Below are 27,012 nucleotides of genomic sequence, written 5' to 3'. Positions count from 1 at the left end.
ATTTAGAAATACAGATTATGAAAGAAACACTGTTTTGAAGGGTCTTGTGGAGAATATCTGATCCAACCTTCAACTTGAAGTGGAACTGCTGCTGACCCCAGATCATGTCAGCCATGCTTTTGACTAGCTGAGTCCTGAAACCTCCAAGCTCAGAGCTGTCTCAAGGCTCTGGGCAGCCTGTTTAGGTGCTGCAATGCTCTCCTGGGGAAGAGTAATTGAGTTTATAAATCTGAGGCAGTGAAGGAGACTGATTACAGAAATAATACAAACCATTTCAATGCATTCAGAATTTGCATGAAAGAACCCATTAGAAATAACTTAACGGAGAATGGAGATAATGAGAGGTAGCCATTCTTTTAGGAAAAAAAAAAAAGAGGGCATAAGCACATTCTATACCCCTAAAAGACAGAAATACATGTTACAACGTACAACTGGCTAAATCACAAATATTTTACTCTGGCAAATACTTATGCAAAAAAAGTACCACAAAAAATGAAACTGCACTGAGTTGCTATCTTGGAAATCAAAAGTAGTATGGTGATGCAGGCACAATAATCAGAGAGGGAGATGCCAAATAAACTAGCAAGAGAAAGAGCAAATATCAAGAAGTAATCTAGAAATAATTAAAAAGAAGGCCAAGGAATCACAATGGAGAGAAATAGCTACTAACAGATGCTACTGAAAAGACTAGTGTGTTTCATGTCTCCTTTTGCCTTACTGCTTCCAGAAGGGGCATCTGTGTACAGGTAACAATGAGGCATCTATGAAAAAGCAGGTGAGAACAGATCTTGCTAGCTTGGATATTTTTCCATCTTTGCAGATTAGCAAAATTGATGCTATGATAGTTATAATACTGGGTAAAGAGGTATAGGAGCCATAACAAATATCTTTGAGAACTCACAGAACACAGCATTATTTACAAAAATAATTTCCTCAGGTCAATTAAGTCATGGCTTCATCAAAAGCCAACCAGTCTACTATTTAGATTCAAGACATAATATTCTTCCCTTACTCCTTTCCTTTTCAGATATTCATAAAAGCAACAATCTACAGCTATGATGATAATGGTCTTGAACAGTGTTTTAAAGTATTACATGTGAAATTTTGAGGGCCTGTACTTTGCTATCTATGTATAGTACTTCACCAAATATATTTGCTTTGCAATTACATAGACTAACGGTTCTATAATAAATTATCATCTCAGCTACGTCCTTCTGGGTGCAGATTACAGGGGTGGAAATCCACCAAGCAAAGTCTGAATATTCATAAAATATTCTAGGAAAGGGGATTACTGTGAGTAATAATGCCAACTGCCAGCATATTGTGAATAGGTATATGCCTGCATTTAGTCGCTGTGCTTTGTGTCTATGTAAATAATAACAAAATATTCTCAGATAGTTTTCTTCTTAACCTCAGGTTTCCTCTCCTGGGAAGAGGACTTTCCATAACAGAAAGGTCTCGATTGTGGAAACTACTTGCTAGATCTCAAATTTACTTGTCTTGGAACTGTCTGGTCTGCTGGAAGACATTTAATTTAAGGGAATATAAAGAGGCAGCTGCAAAGATAATCCAGAGATCTCTGACCTATGACTTGTTTACAGGAAAAGTACTTCAATAATTTCAGGAATTTTAAACAAGTTTAGCATGTTGTGGGCAAACATCCAAGATACCATTAAATTGATGCACACTGAAATGTAGGTGCCCTGGAAAATGCAATTCTTTCACTTCACCAAGTATTTAGTTAACAAGCTCCTCCAAACATGGCAGTACTTTGCTTTGCAAGCCTAGTACACTCTGGGCTTGTTTCTGAAACTTCCTGTTGGTGAGGGTCACAAGTCAAAGCTAGTGGATGAGTAGCAAAGTTTGATGTTGCAAACAGTACAACTCCAGACAAGCTGAGATCTTACGAAAAAAATATGGGAAAATACCACTCCTATGTTTTAGCCCTGAAGAGAAGAACAAAGCTATTTTTATAAACTAAAAATAGGGTTGTGACCCCAGCTAAAAAATTGTGGTTTGTTGATAACGTTAACACGTTTTTCTTTCTCTTCCAGTATCAACTGAAGAAAATGAGTAGGGAAGATTCTGAATACAGGGCAAGAACAATAGAAAACGTAGTGTGTGCATACTAGGATTTCAAGTTAAACAGGTACTTTTCAAGTAATGTTTAGGTCTGTCATTACACAGTATTATTTGTTTAGTCTTCAGAAGTGTGACACCTGTTCCTTTTCACCTCTTCAAAGAGAAGAAAAAAGAACAAATAACTCTCAGAACACTTAAACAGGGCAATTAACCTGTAGCACTGAGGTAAGGGCAGAAAAGCTGACATCATGAAGAAATACAGGACTAACATGCAAGTCAGCAGTGAACCCTTCCAAATGATTATTTATCAGTGTTTAAAAGAATGCTTATAAGACACTCATATTTACAGTGGTGTAATGTTTAAAGGAGGACAACGCACAGCTAGAAAAGAAATTCAATAGAGGAAACATGATGAAGAGATTCTTATTGTATTATACCTCTTTCTTATAAGGATAATCTTAGACATATCAAAAGATCTTGAAACTGTGCATTAATTAATAGTGTAATAATAGTATTAATTGTTAATAAAAAGTCACATACTCAGATCATGGGTACTTAAACTCTGCACAAAGTTACCTGGCTGCTGTGTATGCTGCTGGAGCGTGCTAAACATCCTCCAGCTGCAGGAGAAACCATTAAAAAAGGCTTTAAAACTTAATTACGGGTAAAACTAGACAGTCACTCCTTAGAAAATCTTGTACATTATCTTCATTATCTTTTTGCAAGATTCTTATCTTTGAGAGTATACAGTTTTAGAAAGGAGAAATGTTATTTCTAGTCTTCAGACTCAATCTCTGGAATTTATGTTATATGATAGCAGCTGGATATTTCTATTCAGATGAGTAGGTACAAAACATTCAATAGTGTTGACTTTTACAGGGGCACATTCAGATTTCAAGAGCTAAAGAGATAAAAGAATAGATTAACAATACTTTGAGATTAAAAAGGTTAAATTCCTTGTTTCTTGCATTTATTATTTCAGGCTGTTTGTAAAGTACTGAAGAAAACACTCTTTAAAGTGGATCCATATTTTATAAAGTTACCTCCAAACTTGCAAGTATGAGATATATACTAATTTTATGACAAAACAGGTCATAGAAGACAGTTCTGCATGAAAATGTAGTATGCCAATTCCACAGTATGCAAAATTACAATGGTTACCCCTGTAGCAGTTCATTACTGGTACTGCTTTCAAGAACTACTAACTGCCACACACAGTTCAAATATTTTGATTTGGTATCTTAAACTTATTTTCTCACCTTAAACAGGGAAGAGAACACATGAAATGTATAAACTGCACAGGAACCATCAGAATCGCACATGAGCTGGTTGATATGGCTACGCCAGGCTTCTTCTGCATCATCACATGCAGCTGGCTGAAATGCAGCCAGGATGGCAGAGAAAAATGGTGAGGGAGGAGGGGAGGCATTTCGGTCAACGTCTCCAAAACTGAAGGTTTAAAAAAAAAGGCGATTAGAGGAGAATACCAAGAAGGTGGCAGATAAAATATGCTATAACAGCGACATATAATCACAGGACCAATTACAGCACCTTTCTAAACATATTCATGACCTTCCAAATTGCTTTTGAAGGTTGACAAGATGTTGGCTACAATGAGGAAAACCTTCAAATCAGAATGCCTATTTTCAGGCTATTGCCATCTATTTTCCTCCATCCCAGAACACCTGAATTGTTTTATTGTATCATCATTTGGAGGAAGAAGGCTGAAACTTCACAGGAGGATAAAGCCTATGAGCAAAACATCCCCTCTTGCCCCCATTATTCCCTTCTCCCCCTCTCATCTCCTTAAATACAGGCTAATTGCAGTCTAACTCAACATCCAAAATGTGAAAGAGCTCCATATGACATGGAAAAAATCCTGATGCCTGTAACATATACTGAGGTCCAGCAGCCTTAAGAGTATATAGCTGAGATCTTTGACAATACTGAGACTTCCTTTCATGAGAAATCAAATGGATGAATATGTGCCTGACCTGTTGAACAGGTAGCTAAGTAACATCTCCATTACTGCAAAGCTTTTAAAATCCTTCTTTTTATTTAGATTAAATATATTACATACATAATTACTAACTGCATCATAAATTTGTTTTTTCCTAGAAGCACAAGCTTGGTTTTGATTTTGTTTTTTGGTTTTCTTTTTCAGTTGTGTGATAAGTATGCAGGTAATTAGGGCATTGTCTTCTCATTCTCCAAAAATAAAGAATTTTATAACTCCTGTGGCCAAAACAGCCATGCCATTAACCACCACCTTGTTACCACTTTTGTTGTACAGTGTAAAAGAACTTGCATGATTAATAGCATATAGAAGTACCTAGCAAGAGCAAACTGTTCCAGCCTGCCAACTTTCTCTTCAGTTTCTGTCATATCCAGACTAAGGCTATCACTGCATTCAAATGCTCCAGGGAGTTCATTTGTAGACCCTGAAAGGTCATCCTCATGGACTGCTATATCTTGTTCTTCAGATACAGCTTCAGCCTAGGGGAGTGAATGATGATGTCTTAGAAAACAGCAAATTAGTAAGTTAATTCCATTAATAAATAGAAAGCATTTTATGAAAAAACTCACCTGACAATACGTTAAACTGCACAGATATAAAGCCACAGATTATAAATTACATGAATCAAGTTACACTTCTTGAACAATGCTATATTTGCTTAATTCACTCTCTTGGATAAATATTATTTTTAAGGCATTTCTTCAACTTGTCTAGCAAAGAATTTCAGATTTCAATGCATTTGGCAACATAACAGGGAAGTAATTTTTCAGGAAAAACAATAGGGTTCTTTTTACTGTCAGGCTATTCTTGTCACTTAACACTTGATGGTGTCCAAGATTGTATTAAAACATCTCAAAATTGATTTGAAACAATTGAAAACAATCACTGTCTGGAAGACTATATGAATGTTTATAATTGAGAATTAATTTTAGTACATCATTTACATTCAAGAAGAATCTAAAACATTCTACATTAAAAGGATTATGCCTCTCTCATTTCCTTCCATCTTCTTCTCTTAGCACCTATAGCTCTTGATTTCTTTTTGAAACATTCCAATTTCTCTTGTATTTTTAGTCTGAACAAACTTTGTTTCAGTTTTAATCTTTTGGCCTTTGTCTGCATCATCCACAGCATCCTGCAAAGCAGTTCCTTTAGGGATGACTGCAGTGAATAGCTCAAATGTTTGGGCACATATTCATGTACATACACATGCTGGCAATTGGTAGGGAGGGAAATCTGTGGCAAGTGGAATTAAAGGAGAAAAGTAGCCCTCTGCAGTTACCAAATCTGCTTGGATCCTACAGATAAAATCTGGGGATTTGCATTTCTAAAAATTAAACAAGACTTACATCAGAAAAGACAGGATCAGATATTAAATGGGAGAACGCTTTTCCTTTTTTTTGTATGCTCTATTTTCTAAGCAAAAGAGAAAGGAACAATCCTGAGTTCAGGGTGAATGAAATCAATCAGAGCACCAGCCATCTTGAAAACAGAAATAAAAGCTATATGGCTGAATTATCAGAATAGGAACCAGGTCAGCTGCTAAGAAGCGTAAATGTTTCATGCTTCTGCAAGACATAATTGGTATTAACCACTCTCAAATATTAAATATTACCTTGAAAGAATAATTGGTTTCTTCACTGCAATGACAGTGTTTGTATGAGGAAAACGCATTTTGATAGGATAGGGTAGGGCAGGAAGAAGGAGGAAGCAAACACCTTTCACCCATTGGAGTCCAATGTGATGCCCCAAAAGCAAAATAAAAAAGTGGACTCTGAACATTCATGCAGGATTGTAGTATACTTCCAGAAATCTGTGAGTTAAGACAACTTGAAAAATACATAAAAGAGCATCATCTGAATCTTTGTATCCCTCATAGAATTACACTTGCCTTCTAATAGTTATTAAGTATTATATTAACTATTGTGATCACTGTCTTTAATAGAAAATAAGTTTAACTAATTCCATGCTTTTAACAATAATATCTGAATTTTGGCACTGAAACATTTGAGAGGAGGCCTATAGAATCAGCCTGTTTCTCTCATTTGCTGCATCTATTTAAAGGTTGAGGTGATATTTTTGTTTTTGCTTACGATGCAGCAATTAAACATTTTTGTACAGTGCTAAAGAAGTAACAAAAATTTTCCTCTGCATTGCTGACATACCATCAGCTCTCTGAAAAGAAGAACTCAGAGGAAAAGAGAAACAGGGAAGTGTTCAGATTTTGTGTTATCAAATTACGTAAAAATTATTTAGGTGTAAGTTTCAAGTTTTCTGACTAAAAACTGGATAACTTATTCCTTAAAATAAATATGAACTCAGGCATTTTAATTTTGTTTACATTGACTCCAATGTGTTTAGAGTAAAAATACAGAAGTGTACACACTAGAAGAAAATAACTTTGAGGCAAAAAAAACCCACTAAGAAGGCAATCTGTGTTTACCAATTCAAACATCTTTGTAAGACTGGTAACTTGGGTTATGTTTTTCACCAATATCAAACCTGTACCAGGACTAGCTGAATTTGCCTGTCAACCCCACAAGAAACTACCGTGATTTTACATTCTTCACTTACTTACTTTTTCCAAAGTTTTTCATTATTTTAGATGAACATTAGCCCAAGGGACATTAAAGAAATTTTGACAGTAAAGATTTTAAACCCTCAGGCATATATGAGACTCCTGAACTGTGATTTGCAATTCTTAATGTATGTACCAACAGCTATTGCAGCTGGAGATTAGCTGCAGTCACCACCTGCAAACATATCTGTTCTGACTGCTGCTTCCTGAACTGAAATTCTGCCAACTTGTGCTGTTTATGGTTGTTATGTGGTTCCTTGTCTACTTGTTTTGACAAATGATAATGAGTTTACCTTCTTCACAACCACTTTGGAGAGGTTTCTCTCCTTTCCTATCCTTATCCTCCTCCTATCCTTTCTTTCTCCTGCAGGGGTTTCTGACACAAACAACTTGTTCACTATTCAGCACAGTTCCAACCTCCTTTTCTGTGACCTCCTTAATAAAGTTTCCATTACTTCTGTTATATGCAGTGCTAGCAATACTGCACCAATTTTTTTGTGTGGCTGCATTTGGAGGGGACCAAGGGAAAGAACTGGAATGAAAGCCAGTGATTCCCCTGCTCCAGTCTCATACACTGCTCTTTCTGCAAAAGTCACACAATTTAGACATGACATAAGGCAATAGTATCATAAAGCCGCTAATGCACACACAGACCCCACCCCAGATTATACTTCTGGAGGGACACTGAGAAGGGTAGGTTCACCTGCTCTCTCACAAGCAAGTGTTGTCAGACAGAAAATTAAAGAAACCATCCCCATATTGATAATAATTTACCAACCTTACTCTATGTTCCTCTTCTGATACAATTCTCTGAAATGAACTGTGCTGAACATGGTTGTCATATCCTTGCAAATCCTGGCCTCCCACCCTTGCCCCCCCCCAGATAGCTTAATATTGTGGTCATGAATTTAAAATTTCTGAGTGCCTGCCAAAAGGCAAGTACTGAATCCAGTGCACACAACTGTACAATAGGTTCCCACATACAAAAAAATGTCAGAGAATACACGCATACACCCACCACATGAGTTGGCATATCATTATTTTAAATCAGCATGAAGAACAGAAGAATATTCCCATGGGGCTCTAACTTGTAGCCAGTTCATGAATTTGTCTTCCAATGAGCTTGTAGTATTTTGATGCATATGTAGCACAACATACTTAAGAAACAACAAATAAAATCTTTTAATGAAGAAAGTATAAGTAGAAAGGAAACAGTATTAAAGTGCAAGAGCGCCTGAATGTATTGTACTATGACATTTACAGAAGAAGCCAGAATGTACTTGATTTCACAGATGAAATCCTTTATGAAAGTGTAAGCAAAAGTAATTTGTAAGAGTTTTAAATAAAATACAGTCCAGTTGGAAAAGAAAGAAAAAGATGTATTCACCTTGGCTCCTTCAGACACTTGGAGATTATTCATATCAGGCAAAGACACATCAAAGCTCGATGTTCCTATATTAAAATGATGAGGGTCTGCTGAGGTTGTGTCACATGATGTAGAAAGTGAGTCAATATGATTTGCATCCTCAGATGGGGAAAGATTTATAATCTGTTTAAAAGACAACAGAAGCACAGAAGAACTAAGTATACAGCTACCCTACCACACACTGCTTTCATGGACATGAAAAGCAGACATTGTCTTAAAGAGCAGTGATGATGGCTCTCAGTCTGTACATAGACACAACCCTTTCAACGTTTCTGGCACAAAAAATTTATTAAAAACATCCCTAAAGTGAACAAAGAAAATCTGACACAGTTTACCCACCCGGAGTCTTGTTCTATTTCCTTAAGCATTAAATACATCAGAAAGATTTACTATTGACCAATTGTGCAAAATTGTCACATAAGTAAAAGAGGGGCAAAAAATACAATATGTTTCCCGTGTTTCAAACTTTGCATTAAAATTCCTGTTTACCTTTGCAAATAAGCGAAAATGCACCCACCAATTTCATCTGATTAGACTGCCCCTGGGCAGAGGAAACTACAAGCCCATCCTCTTTAAAAACACAACCCCTTTTTTGTTCTTAAATTTCAAGTTTGCAACTTACTAGGTCTGAGTTCTCCAAGATTTGGCTGGTGGTCAGGTCCTCCTCCTCTGATGACTCATCTGAGTCCTCATGGTTCATTTTGTTCAGGCTGGGCGTGCTCCCAGAGAGCTGGCTCTCTTCCAGCAGCTGCATGTCACACTTGTCCAGGCTGTCCAGGGACCGTCTGCGCACTCCCCAGTTGAAGTTGTCCATGCTTTCACCCTGAAAGCAGATATAGGGTCAGCTTTCTTGATTTAAAACTAATCATATACAAACACCTAATCAAAGTTAGCTCTGGAAATGTTTTTATGCAAAAATATAATAAAAACTTGATATAAGCGTTATTTCTTTGATCACCTGGAGATAAGAGCAGAAGCATGGAAACAGCAGTTAAATGAGCATTCAGTCTTTTCAGTATTAGATGTTTTTCATGCATTTGCTAATTTAAGAATTTGTTGTTGTAAGTCCATATATACACTCCTCAACACCAGTAGAGCAATGACAGGCAAAAGAAAAGTCTGGATGCAATTTTAGAGGATTTTTCCATGATGTTTAAAAGTATTAGGAGCACAGTTCAAAACAATGCTTCAATTGCAAAACTTATGCTAAAGATTTGGGATTATTTGCATTATATACATAACCATAATGGTGAGTAGATCTGAACAGACCCCTCCTTTACACACAAAATGTGACAGCTAAAGCAGCACACCTTTTTAACTTTTATTATAGGCCTGTATTGCTCATTTTTATAACTTGAATCTATTTGAATTATTTGAAACTATATTTTGAAAGTAGCCTGATAGCATTGCCTGAGATTTCACATTTTAAAAGGACACAGTCAAACTGACCAACCATTTTGTACTGACTTTCAGTTCTGATCCCACACACAGTTACATAAAGCTGAGTGCATTAAGCAAATTCATAATCATTTGTAAGGCTGGTGAACTGATGAAATGATCACTTGATTTCTTTCATGTATAAAAATGACAATTAGTTTTCCACCATGTTTCCATTTTTTTACTTTATATTTTTCAAGTGGACTGCATGCCTTTTCCCTAATTCTTGCTCCCTTCCTATGTCTAGCCAGGTTCCTCTCCAGCAAATGCTGGACCACATCCACAACTGCTCCTGCCACAGACCCACAGAGGCAAAAGGGGCCTCACACAGCAAGACAGGTCTCCCCAGAAGTATCCAGCTGCAGTTTTGGGTACTTTATCTAGGTGAAATCCCTCAATCCATCATTCAAATAGAAAGAAAATTTATAGAGAAAAATGTTTCTTTTTAAGGTTCAGGGCTGACTGTTTAAAACAAGATTCTGTAAGTTGCAACAGTCTTAAAACAAGGAAGTCAGATGGTGAAAATTCAAGCTGACAGTGATCTTTTAAATATTAATTTGACAAAAATACACTTCTGCCTAAAAAACAATCACTGATTATGAGTATTTCCTGGGCTTCCGCAGATCAAAATTATGTGCAATCATAGAGAACGAGGTCTCAGTTGAGTGAGGTCCCTTAAGCAGAGTTGTAATTGTAAACACTTGAGTAATCCCCATTCAGGACTACTCAGACATTTACTAAATGAGGACTAAACTGCATAAAGTGCAATGAATTACACTGCAATCCTGCCTCCTTAACAATCAACAACCTTCCACAAACTGGTCTTACTTTCCATCATTACTCTTTAATGCAATGGATTGTGGAATATGAATTGAGGGAGAGGAAGTTCAGTTTTGTGACACTAAGCTCACCATTCATGAACAAATATGATGAAAATAGAAAAAACTATTTTTTCGGAAAAAGACAACCCAGAAATGCATGAACTGTAATTCACAAGGACATTTATAACTAAGGAATGCACTATAAACAAGAATATAAAATTGTTATGAACCTGACATATTATGGGAAGAACCCTGTGTTTTCATCCTTGGACTGGTATCATATGATAGTTTCGTGTGGAAAGAGAACAGAACATATCTAAGGTTTAAGAAGCTAGGTCTCTTTAAACCCTAAAAATGACTGTTCAGTTCCAAGCTATTTATTTTAACAAGTTCTTTGGTTGCCCATCCTACCCCACAATGGCTGGAGGATACCTGCAGCAATGAGACATCCTCCACAAACACATCAGTTACTGAGCTAACAAATGACAAAATGACATAAATAAGCAAGCAAGCAAAGAAGACTGTCATAACACCCTGATCCTCATGATGCCTAATAAAGCTATCAGTAAACATTGCAGCCCATGTCTACAGGAATATTTCCTGTTGCAGCTTTATTCTGCAATGTCTTAAAGCAGGAAGACAGCAGAAAGAAGAAAAATGAAAAGGGAAACTTCCAGGGCATGCAGTTAGAAGGTGTAGTGAATTAAACGTGAGGGAAAAGGGTAATAGAGATGAAACAGTGTAACTCAAATACCCCACAATATTTGGATTAGCATAAGTTTGCTACAGGGGCATTTATAATCATACTGAATTTAAACAAGAGGTCAACACATCTGTGAAGATGGAGTTGTTGTTTTTGGAGTCTGAAAACAATCTTTCTTTCACAGTTAACAAGAAGAGCAAAGATGTATTTGAGAAGCTGTTGATTTTTAACTACAGCAGGAACAAAGCTATCTCCTATCTAGAAAGTCACCAGTGATAAACATCAATTCAGAGGAATACAGCCACATGTTATAAATTTGTCTGGCCAGCAATTAGCAGGTACCACAGAGAAAGAACTTCTCACAATCACCACCCTCTGGTGAAAGATCAGATGTGCCCTTGCAGTTACTTGAAACTTTACCACAACCCAGTGGAAAAGAGAAACAGCAGGGCAATAAAAAGGGAAGCAATCCTATGTGGGGGACAGCACTAAAGCTCCTCTGTAGAGCCAGTAAGAATCATGCAAAATCTCTTTCACACAAGTTTTCGTCCTTACCATGTCAACAAAGTATGTAAAGTTAGTGGAATCGCTCAGATATTGTAGGGTATAGGCAAAAGTGTTGTGGAACTGCATAGTAAGGCATTATTTCCATATGGATGTATCTTTTAGAGTACAGGCAGTTTGAGACAAAGATTTTTTAGGGGGCTCTGTTTGCATAATAACTGATGTACAGACTATCAGAAACTGATATCTGTGTTTGCATAATAACTGATGTACAGACTATCAGAAACCGATATGCAAATTACTGTGGTTGCATTTGTACAACTCATGTTTTGTATAATTTGTACAACTCATTAGAATTCTCTATCATTTTAGTTCTCTCTACACATTGATAAACTGCAAGTTTAAGTTCTAAACTGGCAACCATTGATGCGTCTTTTCAGTTTTCTTAGGAAGGTAAATGAGTCCAGCAAAGTTGGTAGGATCACACAGATGAATTAAATTAAGCTGCAGGAATTAATTTACTTATTCAATTAAATTCAGTCTGGCATGCAACTTTCTTAAGAGGTCTCAGGCATCAGCTTTAGCAAGATGCTAGTAGAAGACAATATACCACAACTGAAATGCTAGAAATTATATATAATTTGCCCATACAAACAAATGGCCCAAACTTTACTCTGTTATAAATAATGAAGTTTCTACATATTAATCATGCACAGAATACCAAAAGGAGAAATGGCTCAATTTGAAAAACACTGATACTAGAAGTAAGATATTTTAAAATTTGTGAAGACTGCTGAACATGTCAAAACCAAACTTAAAATTAAGCAGAATTAAAAAAAAAAAATCAAAAATATTTCTAATACAAGACAAAAAAAGAAGCACCTGTCAGAAATCCAAGCACACCCCACCCCCCCACGCACACACTGAAGAGGGGGAGGCAACAGCAAAACTAAGATGTTATTCTACAATACAAATTTGCAAGAAGGCATAACATATGCTGGCACATCTGAGTTCAAGTAGCATTCTTACCTGAAGTTCCTGGGTAGCAGATATAACAGATAGAAAAACAAATAGAAAGAATCTATGTAAAATTACTGTATTAAAGACATCATAGACAAACATTTGCCTACAATTGTAACAAATATTATCACAGAAACTTCAACTCTTCAGCCTATCTTTTAAGTTTGAAAATAACTATTACTTGCTTTCACATCTTTATTAAATTTCAAACAAGTACATCTTATGGTCTGGGAATGATTCAAGCATCATTTGCCTGTTTAAATCATTTGGGTTTTTTTGAAAGACCGATGTTGGTCGTGCTAGCTTAAGTTTTCTAATGCTGTTTTCCATGTTTATGAATATACCAAATTCAGATATGATATAAATGGTAACAGTTTCAGCTCAGTCATTAGACAAGTAGACTCTTACACCAGTTCTGAATTTGGTTAAAGTATCTATTTAATTCTAAAACAGTAGTAAGTCAGTCTGGACTAAACTGTGGAATGCAAGGCTTCAGATCCATGGCAATTTAAAAACTGTATCAAGTAGAAAACTACATTTTTCATTTTACTTCACATAAAACTAGAGAAGCTTAGTATCTATTTCATGACCAACTTAAGACAATTAGGATATCAATTAATTTAGTCCTCAGTCTTGAACCTAGCCTCATGTATAAAAGAAATCTTTACAGGGTCACAATCCATGAAGGTAAATTAATTTTGATAGGTAATTCTTCTGCACAGTATACTCTCTATATGGTTTTAACTGGTGAAGAGAAAGAAGAAATTCCCAAATTTCAGTCAAAATTGCAGTCTCAAATACTTGTAGTATCTTGAAAGCATTTAAGACACAACAATTACTGCAGCCAGTATATTTTTGACAAAAAACCTGGTGTTGTTTTATAATTTCTCATTTTATTGAGCATTAGAGCTCCTTCATAATATTTGTCTAATGTATTTTCAACCATTGCTGCCAACTACCCTTTTATTTTTTTTAGCAAAGTCATGGGCAGCTGTGAGCCAAAATGACTATATTTTGATACATAAATTCAAGACCTGGAAAAATAAGGACTTTGGGACATTTTTTTTCCCATTCCCCTATCTTTCTCTTCATTGGAAAAGAAAAAGTTCAGATGAACATGAGTTCATGTGTGAGGGGTCCATTTACCTTAAAATTATTTTACTACTGTAATACAGTAAGGTAGAAAAATTACTATTTTTACTTGTACACATGTTCTTCTCAGGGCTAAGAGCAATGCCTGAGATAATTCTTGTTAAAACTGAGTTCAGATTATGACAAGACAATTTATTAAACTGCTAGGTTTGCTGAACATCTGCACCTTAAGTCCTTCAACAGAGCTAACAATTTCTGAACTTTTAAATAGCAACAAAAACGTTAGATTTGTTTGGCAATGGATATTAATTTTTGGCCTTTCCCAACCAAATAGAAAGAAATTCTCCAAGTTATATATATATATATATATATAAAGGCAAGGTTAATTCAGCAGTTCCTCAACTTTTTCCCTTCAGCAGTTTCAGCTCAAGCTGAGCTGATAGGCTTCACCTGCCAAGACTTGATCTGGGCCCTCAGAATTTTGTTTAGCTCCTGTAGGAAATGATGAAATCCCAGACACCTAAGCAGAATGGAAGGTATATCTCTCTAAACATTAGTGATTTCATCAGCAGTTGCAGGAATAACAGCAGCCTGAAGGCCTGAGTTAATGTTTTAGAGGGCTACTTATGAATCAACTGATCTGGAACAATTTCATTTTATAGGTTTTTAATGAGCAAATGTATTTTTGTTAACAATTTAGATCTTTATAAATTATATTTGTAATAAATTCACTTAAAACTAAATTCACTGAAAACATATTAGAACAGAGGCTTTATTTTCCAGTAACAGTGTTGCAGTGTTTCCTAAAGTAGATCCAGAAAGGAAGGGTGTGGTAGCCTTTTACTGTTTTGCTACTTAAATAAACACTAAGTGAACATTATAAATAATCTGAACTCAAAATTAAGTTTATAGTTAAACAGTTAAAGTTTTATGTTACAGGAAGAGTAGTGTTTAGTAGAAAGAGTAAAAAAGTGTTTTAAGAAAAAAGCTGTTTCAAAGAAAATATACTGTACCTCCCCATCTTCCAGCTCAACATCTAGGAAATCAAAGTCCCTAAAGACTCTGAATTGTTGTTCACTGTTTGAATCATCCATGTTCTCCTGCTCCCTTGTTCCGTCTTCTGAAGACACCAAGCTCGTCTGGTGCTCAATCAGATCCAAATCACCACAGGAAGAAAAAATCACCTACAATTCAAAGGATTTCTTTTGTAACAAACTGTTCCCTCTGGTTGTTTCTTCCTAAAAGCTGTAATTGGTTATTCAGAAGACTGTATTTCCAGTACACACCTAATTCCTTCACTGAGTATTTTTAGAACACTCTTTATTATTTATGTTGGACAGGTGCCTTCAGATTAAACTTGTACAAAGAAACAACTTCATACTGTGGGAACACGTCCAAGAATATTGCAGCTACCTCCTAATGGCTGCAGATTGATGTTGCCTGGATGTTTGTATACATATACAGGAACAAAATTCAGAGAACTTAGCAGAGAAAATACTGTCAAGGGGGTGAGATAGTAAGTTCATTAAAAAAAACCCTCTAGTTAAAAGGATGTTCAAAAATATGTCAAGAATAGAAAATACAACAAATTCTAATTTTTTCATTCCTACTGAATATACTTATATCTGCAATTTAGTTGCAAAAATTAAACAGTTCCTGTCTTGCAGAAATGAAGGACCTGTTCTCCATAATACAAGTGACATACACCATGTTCAAAAACACTCAGAAATTTTCCTTTCTCTGTAGAAAATATTTAATAACTATTTTAAGAGCTTCCCACTATGGATGATCTATTGCCCATTTCCTGGCACCACATATTATTAATTTTTAAAGAGTAACATCAGAACTTCAATGTAATGGAAAAATCAGACACACACGCACCCTCCTCCCATTTTATTTCTCTACTGTATTTTTTTAGTTTATAAAGATTCTAGAATGGTAATACTAGAGGTCATTACTTTCTTCCCACTGAGATGGCATAACGAAAACCTGTAGCATCACAGATCTCTCACAGGAAACCCCACACACTGCTCTGAAAGTAAATCTGCTCTAAGTGAGAGGGCCATTCACTCACTGGTCCAAATGCTGAGGAACACAGCCTGGGCCAGTACAAAGGATAGTAATAGGATAGTAATGTGACTATCATGAAAACTGAGCAAATGTAGTCAGCAACTCTGGGAAACACAGTTCTTCACTTTTAAAGTTTTAGACACGATGAAACAAAGAAATGGGCAATACAAGGCTACTTACTGAAGGGTTTTTACTCAGCCCAACTTCCTGACCACACAGGGAAAGGACATGCACCAGCTTTTCCTTTGTTCTTTTCTAGAAAACAAGATGTTTCTCAAGTGAGCATTTTTTTTAACCACCCATTCGCCTGGTGGCTAGAAACATACATTAGCAGTTTTTAATTAGGAGGAACCAACCAAAGAATTAGTCCTAAGTGCTCAAAGGATTGCTCTCAGAGCCACTATGCATCAAGGAAACAAAAATAGCTGTTAATGATTTTGCATTTATTATATTTAAATTAGTCTATGAATTCCATTGAGCATAATAAGGAAATGCTGGATCATATGCAACACTTCAAAAAGACAGTTCAGAGGCTTAAAATTAAGCACATGCATAATTTTGTTTTGTCACTGCTATATAACCTGCTATATAACCTTGTATATTAAAAAAAGAAAAGAGTAATTACTACATTTATTCTGCATGGTTTTATTCCAGCTGGCAGATAACCAAAATCAGTAAGGTAATCAAAGATCACTTTTAGGAAAATTGTTTTTTTTACTCAATTTCTCAAGAAAGCAACACTTTAAATGTTACACATGCTATCTGCTTTCCTTTGCTAATATCTGAACTCATTTGTCATTTTTAGTTAAATCTGACCTAGCCTTAACAGGTCTTAAAGAGATGCATTTCCTGCAAGTCGAAAGAAAAACAGACAGATATTGTGCTGCCACTGCCCCAGCCAGCCAGGAGCACTGCACAGGGCACAAGCATTTAAGAACCTAAGTGTGTGTTAATTCAGTTGCTGTAAATGCAACTTGCTAATGAATAGTGGGATACCTACCTGAGAGTACTGGGGTCTCTTCCAGCTCACAGGAACAAGGACATTGGAGTTAGATCCTGATGAGGTTGAAGAAGTGCTTCGGGTGACAGCCATTGCCCTGGGTTTACCATCTCGTCCAGAAGAACTCTGCAGCTCATCATACCGTCTTCCAATGATTGGAGTCTTAAATAGAGATTAATATTCCCTAGTACCATGCCTCAGGATGAACTTACAAGGGCCATATTGCTTCAGTTGGAGGAAAAGATTATTCTGAAGATCATATACAAGGATAAAACAAGGAGTGCACCAAATTTCATGTCACTTGGTATGTTTGTTATTTTCCACTGTGAACGTCTGAGTAACAACTGCCATATTTAATAACTACTGCTTATGTTCATGGATGGATAATACTCAAAGCAACTGGCACACTAATTTCTGACATAAGAACATGTAAAGAACCCAGAAAGCATATGAAATTCATTGGAAATCCACATTTCTTGCACATGCTTTTTAATATTCTTTTTCCTAAGAGTGCTGAACACTTTGGCCCTTTTCAACAAATACTGAAATGCTCTCTTGGATTGACAATAGGATGTTCAGCATGCTCTACAACTATACCTACACGAACAGCACATAGTTCCAGATGCCTTTTTGTGATTATATTTCCTTTTAACCTCAGTAGCTCACTATTATCTATATGAAATAAATCTATAATGCTGAAAAATTCCTGCAGCTTCATAACAATAAGTGAGTTGCCCATTAAAGTCAACAGGACCATTCAGTTCTATAAAGTTATCAGGTGCACAGGGTTTGCAGGATAAAGGATAAAGGGTTTGCTGTAAGAGAGTCCAATCAGAAATTAGGCAGTATTCCCTTAAAGGACATACTCCGTGTTTAACAGTTACGGAAAACACTGGTATCCAAGTATAAAATGTTTGCAGGGGAAATTTATACATATAGCATGCATATATACATATCACAGTTGGCATAACTGCAGCACAGCTTTTCCACCAGATAATTTAAAATACAACTAGTAATTCCTTCATTAAAAAAAAAAAATGTAGTAAAAGTTTGAAAGTAGCCCTCCAACATGGGTCACTAAATATGTCACTTTGAATCAAAAATAATTGAAGAGACTTTCAGTTTGGCAATTTTCCTTTCTTTCCTAATTTTTCAGCTTTCTTAAGGAGTTGCAACACGTTTTAGGATTATCAAATAACTGAGTTAAGGTGTTAAGTAGAAAAATTACAAGAAAAATTACAAGAAGTACCTCTGAAATATCAAAATGAAACTCTAGAGTCTTCCCCGGTAGCTCTTTGGAGGCACTGTTCCACACTCGATGTATTTCCACTTTTGAAAGATCACTATGTTGATAGGAAGGTAGAACTAAACTGGCAGAACGAGAAACTACCAATTTCAGGATATTCAAGGCTTCTCTCCAGTGAATACTCTAGAAATAGGTATATTTAATCAGCAAACAGTCAAGATTATTTACATCTTACAGTCATATATTTTACCACATAATAAAAATGTAGAATTGGAATATTCCTGTTCTTTTCTTTCTCTCTCTTGGCCAGTGACAAGGTACATACTTACAGAGTAATTTCAACAGCAGAGACCAAAACTTGCCCAAGGTGTCACTGTTAGGGAACTGGCTTGCAGCCTGAGATACCTGTGGGCAAGATCAACTTGCCAAAGGATTTAAAATCTCCTACCTGAATACCTTAATGAGTACGAATAAATATAAGGGCCATTGCAGAATCCCCATTTAATAAGAAAGCTGACTTGATACAGATTCTTAACAGCTGTGAATTCCTAGTAGAAACATGTATTTTTCACTTGTCAAGAATTAGGTAATGGAGGTCTTTTAAGAGAAGTGCTTATGCCTCGTCTCCCTCATGCTAGTAATTAAAGAGTGCTCACCCAGGCTCTGTGTGGTATTAATCTTGCTGCAAGGCTCTGTAGCTGAAGCTTAACCCTTCCCACACAGTGAACACACAGCTGGGCATCTTATCTGGGAATGCACAGTCTATGAGGCATCAGGATGTCTGTAAGCCAGGTCCCATACTAGACAGTTGCAGCCCTCCCTGCTAACCAAGTCTTAAATTGTTATAAAGAAAATCTACTTATGATAGTAAATATGCTAAGTTCCTATATTAAAATAATAAAAAATACTGTATTTACCTGTACATATTTTTCAATGGTTTTTAGCACTTCCACATTAAACTGTTTCACAGGAATAGTTGACATGTCCATGTAACTAAGAAGACTGTAGATCATCTGTAAGAGGGACTGTTGCATACTAGGAAGGCCCTTTTCTAGTAGCTGTTACAAAAAAAAAGAAAAGTGAATGTAACTACATTTTGAGACATTTCTTCTTATGGAAAAAGGTACTAATTTCATGAGTACCATTTGTAGTGTTAATCTCTCTTCACTCACTGATTTTGCAATGCCATTTTGCAATCATTTCACAACTGATAATGATACGGGTGTGAAATGAAAAAGAACTTAAGCTGGAAAAAATGCTAGCCTGTTACATTTTATATATGCCTGCCCTAACTTATCCAGAAAATTCAGCAGTTAAGTAAACTGGTAGGTAAAATTTACACTGTAATTTGGGAAGGACATCCAATAAAAACAGGAGAGTGTCTCTTTATGTCTACATTTGCTGAAAGTCAGTGAGAAAAAAGAAAACATGCTGAAGAAACAAAACTACTACTATTCAGACATCAATAAATATTTATCCAAATATACTTCACTGCCAGTGCTCACTGGCTGTAACTGCCAAAGAAACATTTTCTTTTAAGGAGGAGATGGAGTTCCTGGGCTGTCTTACTAACACAAAGAAGGGCTTCATCTGAATCCCGGAATTTTGAGACACCTAAGCGCAGAACTTGGAATACTACAATGAACCTTGGAAACGCAACTGTGCTCCTATATAAACATATGACATATATATAACATATATACATATACATAGATACATGACAGTAATTTTGGACATGTGCGGACATCCGTACATGGGCGAAACGTCTCATCTGAAAATTTCCTGGAAGGCAGCATGTTCTTTTGCTGGTGACAGGCACTGTTCCACCCCCCTAAATTTCAGAGGCAATAAAATGTTACTGCTGGAGGTTACCAGAAACTCAATACTAGATACCATCCTTTCATTCAGGCCAACAAAAAAAGTTCTTCTAACATCGGCTACTAGAATTATTAGGATCAAGAAAACAATTTCTTATAAAAACTCTACGCTACATTATGTCTTCCATCAGAGAAAAATTTCAACTGTTATCCAAGTGGACTTCAGCAGTTTTTTAGATATCCTTGCTGGTCTCCTTGACAAGGCTCCTCCTGTTATTGAATGAGAATGCTTCATGCCAGTCAAAATGGAATGATCAGGTAGGACACACCAATCTTATTCCACTGTATATTTTCTGATTTCTCTCATCAGTAAAGCGAGTGATTCATAAAATAAAGTGGGCAAGTTCCATTAACAGCACAATAAATGGAACTCACTATGCTTTATCTATTCCTCTACAAAATGACAGCAGGAATTTTTAAATTAAAGGTACTACATGGCAACCTGCTTCAGCCCTTATATACCTTCAGCCTTTTAGATATGTTTATTGAGAGATAAAATGCGCTTACCAAATCTTTTTCAAAACAGGGTTATAGACTTTTTCTTGCCTTCTGTTAGGATCAGACAGTTTTGTGTTCTGTGTCTATTGTTGGCTAGAAAGCTGTTGTAGAAACTTTACCTCTGAAAGTTTCTAATTATGTTAGTCAAACAAACGTTTTGAGGAAATAAAAAAGGAATTTGTCTGATAGACAAGTCACCAGTGGGATAATGCCCAATCTAGGGTATGTTTCCCCTTGCAGTGTTTTAGTCTCTAGTGACTTCTTGGTTTTGAACAGGTTATGAATGCTCATGTTTCTATCACAAACAATCTTATATCTAACATGGAGGAGGTGGAAAAATCTACCGTGTGCATATTACTGTGCACTGTGGTTTCTTGTTCCTTGTTCTATATTAATAGCATTAACTATTAAAGTCCAAGCACGGCCCTGGACTTAATAAGTCACTAGTTTAAAAAGTGACCCATTCCAATTCAGATATGCTCCTAGAATGAGTGTGATTTCATGATAAAAGGTTGAATTTTAAAAATTAATATAGAAAAATATAGCACAAAAAAGTAAGCTTTCAGTAATATGTTTTTATGCTGATTTTGGTAGTGGAGATTCAAAGTTCTACTGCACCATTAAATAGTGATTTTTTCTCATCTGTAGACTGAGATCCCCCCATATTTTTCTAGAATAAATTATCATTTTTCATGAATGGATCATATATAAAACTGAGTAAAGAGCACTGCTTGTCACTGCAAGGTTTGGATAATAACACAGTTGAAATGTCTTATTTTATGTTTGAACCATACCCCTTGATTACAAGCAATTACCTGCCATCAAGTAGGTTAAATGCAAACTTTTGTCTGAATGGCAATAATTGAAACTTCTAACTTCTGCCAAGGGCATTTGTTTCCACAGCCTTAACGTGTGCTACCATGTCTCCTTCTGAAGGTACAGCTGTGTGTTCAGAGGGGTCGCTGTTACAATACAGATTTCCTTTGTTATTCTTAAGCACTGCATGTCGTACAATTTCCCTCCTGCCCAAGCATTGGGGAGTGAACCACGATTGTTAAAGCCTGAGTCTGTGTAACCAATGGCTATAACATTCAACTGCAGATTGCCCAGAGGCACTGTTAACCTATTTGGCTTTAGCTATTGACAGTATATCCCACAGCTGGTTTAGAGAAGACAGGGGCACGTTGTTTATCCTGGTTTGGGGGTTAACTAAGAGGAAAAGATGAAACTTTCTGAATGCTGGAAAAAAATTTTTTCAGGGCCACAACAGGCTGAACAAGATGGTTTCTTGTCTCTTGCTACTCCACCAGACTGGCAGCTATTCTATGCCCATATGAATGTTCTTCAGACATGACTCAACAGAGATGCAGTCAATGTAAATACAGAAAAAGGAAGTCATGCTTACTACTCTGTCATCCTGCTGCCGATGGTGCTATGTGAGGAATGTCTTAATTATGGTCAAAGGCCTGCCTGACTTGTTAATACAGTAGCATGGTGCCAATCTACAGCAAGGGGGAACTGCACAGCAAGAGTCTCCACATGCAAGTCTAAACCCGTTTTAAAGGAAGCAAGATCACGAGCAATGGCCTTTGTGGAGGTGTTGCAGCCGTAGTGACTGTACATAAAGTATGGAAAAAAAACAGAGAGGCAAATGCTTTCCTAAGGCTGGGAAAGCGAAGGAGAAAGAATTTAAACATTTTAATTTTTATAGCACTTCTTTATTAGGAATGTGCAAGCTTCTGCTGTTGAAGGAGAGACTTGACTCTAGAGGATGCAAAGAGCTAATAGTTCTTCAGTCTTTGAACTTGAAAACAGATTGAAAAACCTCAAGGTCCTGTTTTAGTCTCCTACAGGAGAGTCATGGCTTTCACTATCAGTTATGAGTATCATAACTATCATATATGATTGTTAACTTAGAGCCTCCATGTGCAAACCAGGTGAGGAATTTCAGCTTGAGGTAGCAGAGCTTAGTTTGCTCTGAAGTCTTAAGTGATTGTGGGAGCACAGCCTGGCCTTTCAGGCTTTTGAAAAATCTGTCAGTAGCCAGTATTAGAGATGCCTGTGGAGTTTTTGTAGATCCCTTGGCAGAGGGGGGAAAAAATCTGCTCCAAAAAATAAAGCTGCTCTAAATAAGCCAGTTAATTTATGTAGAGAGGTGGGTGTCAGTCTCTTTTCCTGAGTAGGAAGTGACAGTATGAGAGAAAATGGCCTCAAGTTGCACCAGGGAAGGTTTAGATTGGATATTAGGAAAAATTCCTTCACAAAAAGGATTGCCAAGCATTGGAACAGGCTGACTTGGGAAGTGATGGAATCGCCATCCCTGGACATGTTCAAAAATCGTGTAGATGGGGTACTTGGAGACATAGTTTAGTGGTGGATTTCACAGTGTTAGGTTTGTTGTTGGACTTGATGATCTTAAAGATCTTTTTCATCCTAAATCGTTCTGTAATTCTATGAATACTGTCTTCTCCGTGGATGGGAGGGGAGACTGAAGGATCTCACTTAGTGGGGAAGTGATAAATCTGAGAACCCTACAAGAAAATGCTGTCCTGATACTGATCTGACACAAGAGGCAGGACTATCAAGAGGTCTTATGCTGAAAGCTGAACTTAGCCTTGGATCCCCAGGAACAACACTATATCAGCTCTACTCCATGCATGAAAAATGTTAGGAGTAAGCAATGAACACAGGGGAAAATCTTGGCAGCAAGATGATACCATTCAGTATTAGAGGAGTGAATATAAAAAAAAAAAATAGAGGAATGAATATATAAAAAAAGTTCAAAAACTTACCTCAGCCAAATATGTAACCATACTCAAAGTAATATCAGCAAATGCTTCATGAAGGTAACGGCAAACCACATTTACCCAGGTAGCACAGTCCCTTGTATAGCTGTGTGTTTTATAAAGGGTCATGACATGTGCAAGATTTGATAGCTTGGGGTTCTTCTCCTCCAAACAAACCTAATTAAATATAAATGTCAAAACATATTGAGAACAAGAAAACTGCATTTACGGGTTTGAGGATGTACAGAACAGTAAATGATTTTGATACCTGAGCAATCCTTTCAGCTATATCTTTACAAAACTGGTTTGGGCCGTCAAAATGCTGAATCAAATGGGGCAGGAGACACAAAACATTCAGTGGAAATCCTAGAAGAGGAAATACAGAACAAAATGTGTATTTTGGACAGCAAAAGCCACAGTGATCTTTAAGTCTAGTCACGGTTTTGATATTACATTAATTATAAACTCACACAGACTGTCAACTTGTTCACACCACTAACTATTCCACATTTGTCTTAAAGGAGCCTTAATTTGAAAATCTAGTGTATCATTTACAATACTGTTGTAAAGCATGAACCTGTTTCTGCAAACACTACTGCACATTCCTGTTAGAGATCATGTTTATCTTTTCCACTTATCTGGCTTATTGACAGTCTTAACTGGTGGTATTTCCATTACTGCTGCTAAAACACAAAAAGAAATTCAGTGAGTATTGATCAATAAACAACTGTTTTGGTCAGGCTGCTGGGCGCAGCTTCCATTGTTTTATACTGTTCAAGGTAATAATAATAACGAATCAAAATTCTGATATAACAGGTCAGCTAAGACTACTCAAAGGGGTGCTTTTGAAGCTGGATAATGGCTCCTGCACCAAGTGCTGGCTGCTGTCAATAGCATAAGTGCTGTCTGGAACTGGGATTCAGCTCTTCTGCATCAACTGATAGCTCAAGGTAGTTGATGAACTACAGGCAGCAGCTGCAACAGGGAGCTGTAACAAAAACTGCTCTAATTCAGGTGAGAGCTCAGATTTCAAGTAATTGTATCTGGACACAATCTGTTTTTTGAAAAGAAAGAATCTGATCTATGAAAATAATTTTCTAACCCTTCATTCCCTCTCATTCTACACAATTAAACAAGTTGCCTAAATTAGGACCAGTTTCCCTAGTCTGCCTCTGTACACAGGGAAAAGAAAAGGTATCACCAGATGGTACTGTCACAGGCACCACACAGGTGCTTAGAGATGAGCTGGTTGTTCATGGCACTTATCCCTTTATTCTGTGTTTAAGCTTGTTATGACTTAGTTGTGAAGCCTGGACAGTTGTCTTAATATCTGTGTTTCTGACTGAAAGAGAGGAGTCAAAATGTGGAAAAACGCAGAAACTCTCTTCAAGAAATATATTTAGGAAGTGGTCACAACCTCAGCTAAATAATTTGGAATTTCAAAATGCTAGCTTTATAACCCAGGCCTTTCTCCTCACTCACTATTGTGCTATTGTAGTTTATCTAGACAGCGTACAACAGTTTTAGATATTTGTATTTCTAGGGAAAATTCCATGAAGCAGTAATTTAAAATCAAGTAATCTGACATAGTCTGAAAAAAATTCAAAAGAAAAAGTGAGTGAAAAAAGTTATAGAAAATTTGACAGGATCTCCTTACATATGTTTACTTTGTCAGCACTCAGAAACTTTATATACTGCTAAGCCCTAGAAATGTTAAATAATACATGATTGCTCTCTTCCAAAACTTTATTGTGCAATAGAGTCACTTTTCAGAAACATGTTATTATTGTTATGAACTTTCAAAAAAAGCCCACCCAGCTCAAAGCAAAAGTATATTATGTTATATTAAAAGAGAAGGAAAAATGCCATTTTTGGTTTTGTTCAGGCAGCCAAATGAGGTCTGTCACCAAATGTCAATGCAACATAAACTGAAAGAGAGGAAAGCATGCTGGTTTTACCTATAGCTTGAGAGGAATCCACCATGGATATTCGAGATACTGGTGTCAGCAAGCTAAAGAGCTGTAGTGTGAGATCAGTGGTAGTAAGGGAGGTGAATCCTTTCAAGAGTAGCTGCTGAAGTCCTGAGAAGTCTGCCCACTTTAGCTGTCCTTGCAACTTCTCTAACTTCTCCCTGTTTTCAGCTTTATCTAGTGGCAAGTGAGCCAGAAGTTTATTCAGTAATCGCAATGCCATTAGGTACTCGAACTCAAAATCTGACTCCATCAAAGCCACAGCAACCCAGAAGATGGTGGCCAGTAGGTTGGTTGGATTGTTAATATGGGATGGATCAGTAAGACTGTCCTTTAGAGAGGATGAACTTCTTGTTTTAGAGGACAGGCCTTGTTGTGTGCATGCCTGAATTCTGTCTAGTGTGGCACTGCGTGGTGGGTCTGAGGACTTGTCCACATCTCCAAATTTTTTGGGTACAGAGAAGCTCCTCTGGTGCCTGCTTCGTTCAGCAGTGGCTGTGTTGCCGCTTGCAGGATTCACATTCAGCTGTCCTGTGCTCTTCCGATTTGCAGTCAGTTTAGTGTTTGATGTTAAATCTGGTGAAGATGAACTGAAACCAAGATATATAACATACATTACAATGTGTGAATGCACAGCTTGAAACTTGTTCACAGTGGATGCAACATAAGTATTTATCAAACTGTAAATAAATATTTAAACAGGAAAAGTAAAACACCACACTGTCTTTTGCATCTTGCCTTTTTTTTCAGAAGTGCCCCCAGACACAACAGAAATAAGGTTCCCATGGCACTGCACCAAACCAGAGTAGAATAGCCTACAGCCTAAACAGGCAAGAACAACATGGGGATAAGAAATACAGAGCTGTGAAGTGACTTGTGGAAATGCCCATACAATGGGACAGTGGCAGAACTGAAATTAACTTTGGTCTTTAAAATGTCCACATAAGTGAAGCAAGCCCTGAACTTGGCATGTCTTGGCAGGTAAAATGCACAATTTCTTACTGGTTAATGTGAGAACTGTGGACAGAAAAAACAGCATATCTTAACAAATACACCACATTGTCCTCAAGAAACCCGTTATGTGACTGCCTGCCAGTACAGGTCCTTCAGAAACCTTGTTGTCATTTCATCCTCTCCTGCCTGTATCCTGAGACCTCTTCAAGATGGTTTACAGAAAGAGTAGGTGTTTCATTTTCAATGACTAATGCCTCCTCATGGATTACCATGTGATGATCGAGACAATACCTATCAATGATCTGCACAGATGAACATGCTGTGTTGATACATGCAAGGGAAGTTTGTTCTGCAGAACAGCTAATTCCTGACTCTTTGATCCCATTCCTACTTCATATACTATGAGTCCCTACTGTCTATAGTAATTGAAGAGAATCTAATTATAGAATCAAGTGTCAGGGTGAAGTGTATTACATCCCACTGCTTCCTGGAGTGTTTTCTATTCTCTGTTCCATCTTGTTCTTTCCTGAAATGTGCACTAAAGAAAGATAATTAGCTCTTAGTTTAGAAAGTAGAAGCATATTTTCCCCTCTTTACTCTGTCATGAGGCACTACTTGTGTTCTGCCATTACACAGCACCCTGCCTACTACTTTCAGAAAAGACAGCCCTTGTATTTTTGTGCTGCATGTAAAGCATGGTAACTTACGGGCATTTTTAAAAAACGTTACCTATTTGTTGTTACTATTAGGAGTCAGAGAGATATTAATCATCCTCACTACTGTCAACAGCGATGTTACAGAAGGAGCCTGCAATTTCCCTCCATATACAAAGGTCTACTTTCAGGCCAGGGTTTCATACACATCTGGCAAAATCCATGTATACATGGGACAAAATTCTCCCTAGTTTTACTGAGGAGAAGAAACCATAATC

The 27,012-nt window shown here is 36.8% G+C and overlaps 1 protein-coding gene across 6 annotated transcripts in view; it reads right to left on the bottom strand.

Annotated features, from left to right (window-relative positions):
• FRY (FRY microtubule binding protein) overlaps positions 1-27,012 on the bottom strand; it is a 234,590-nt gene that overhangs the window by 15,648 nt on the left and 191,930 nt on the right. For 5 of the 6 annotated variants that reach the window (XM_050333591.1, XM_050333590.1, XM_050333592.1 and 2 more), the window contains 12 exons: positions 25,116-25,717; positions 23,426-23,523; positions 23,164-23,334; positions 18,914-19,054; positions 18,000-18,179; positions 16,751-16,912; positions 15,931-16,005; positions 14,694-14,864; positions 8,726-8,926; positions 8,065-8,226; positions 4,415-4,578; positions 3,342-3,531 (listed from right to left, as the gene is read on the bottom strand). In XM_050333591.1, the coding sequence (XP_050189548.1) occupies positions 3,342-3,531; positions 4,415-4,578; positions 8,065-8,226; positions 8,726-8,926; positions 14,694-14,864; positions 15,931-16,005; positions 16,751-16,912; positions 18,000-18,179; positions 18,914-19,054; positions 23,164-23,334; positions 23,426-23,523; positions 25,116-25,717 (2,317 nt within the window). Of the gene's footprint in view, positions 1-3,341; positions 3,532-4,414; positions 4,601-8,064; positions 8,227-8,725; positions 8,927-14,693; positions 14,865-15,930; positions 16,006-16,750; positions 16,913-17,999; positions 18,180-18,913; positions 19,055-23,163; positions 23,335-23,425; positions 23,524-25,115; positions 25,718-27,012 lie in introns of those variants that run through there. The other variant, XM_050333593.1, reaches the window with a different exon arrangement.

This window comes from Myiozetetes cayanensis, unplaced genomic scaffold (genome assembly GCF_022539395.1).
Source record: "Myiozetetes cayanensis isolate MyiCay16 unplaced genomic scaffold, myiCay2020 scf5-8, whole genome shotgun sequence".
NCBI lineage: Eukaryota > Metazoa > Chordata > Aves > Passeriformes > Tyrannidae > Myiozetetes > Myiozetetes cayanensis.
The sequence above is the reverse complement of the archived record's forward strand: the minus strand, read 5'-3'. Positions and strand labels throughout refer to the sequence as shown.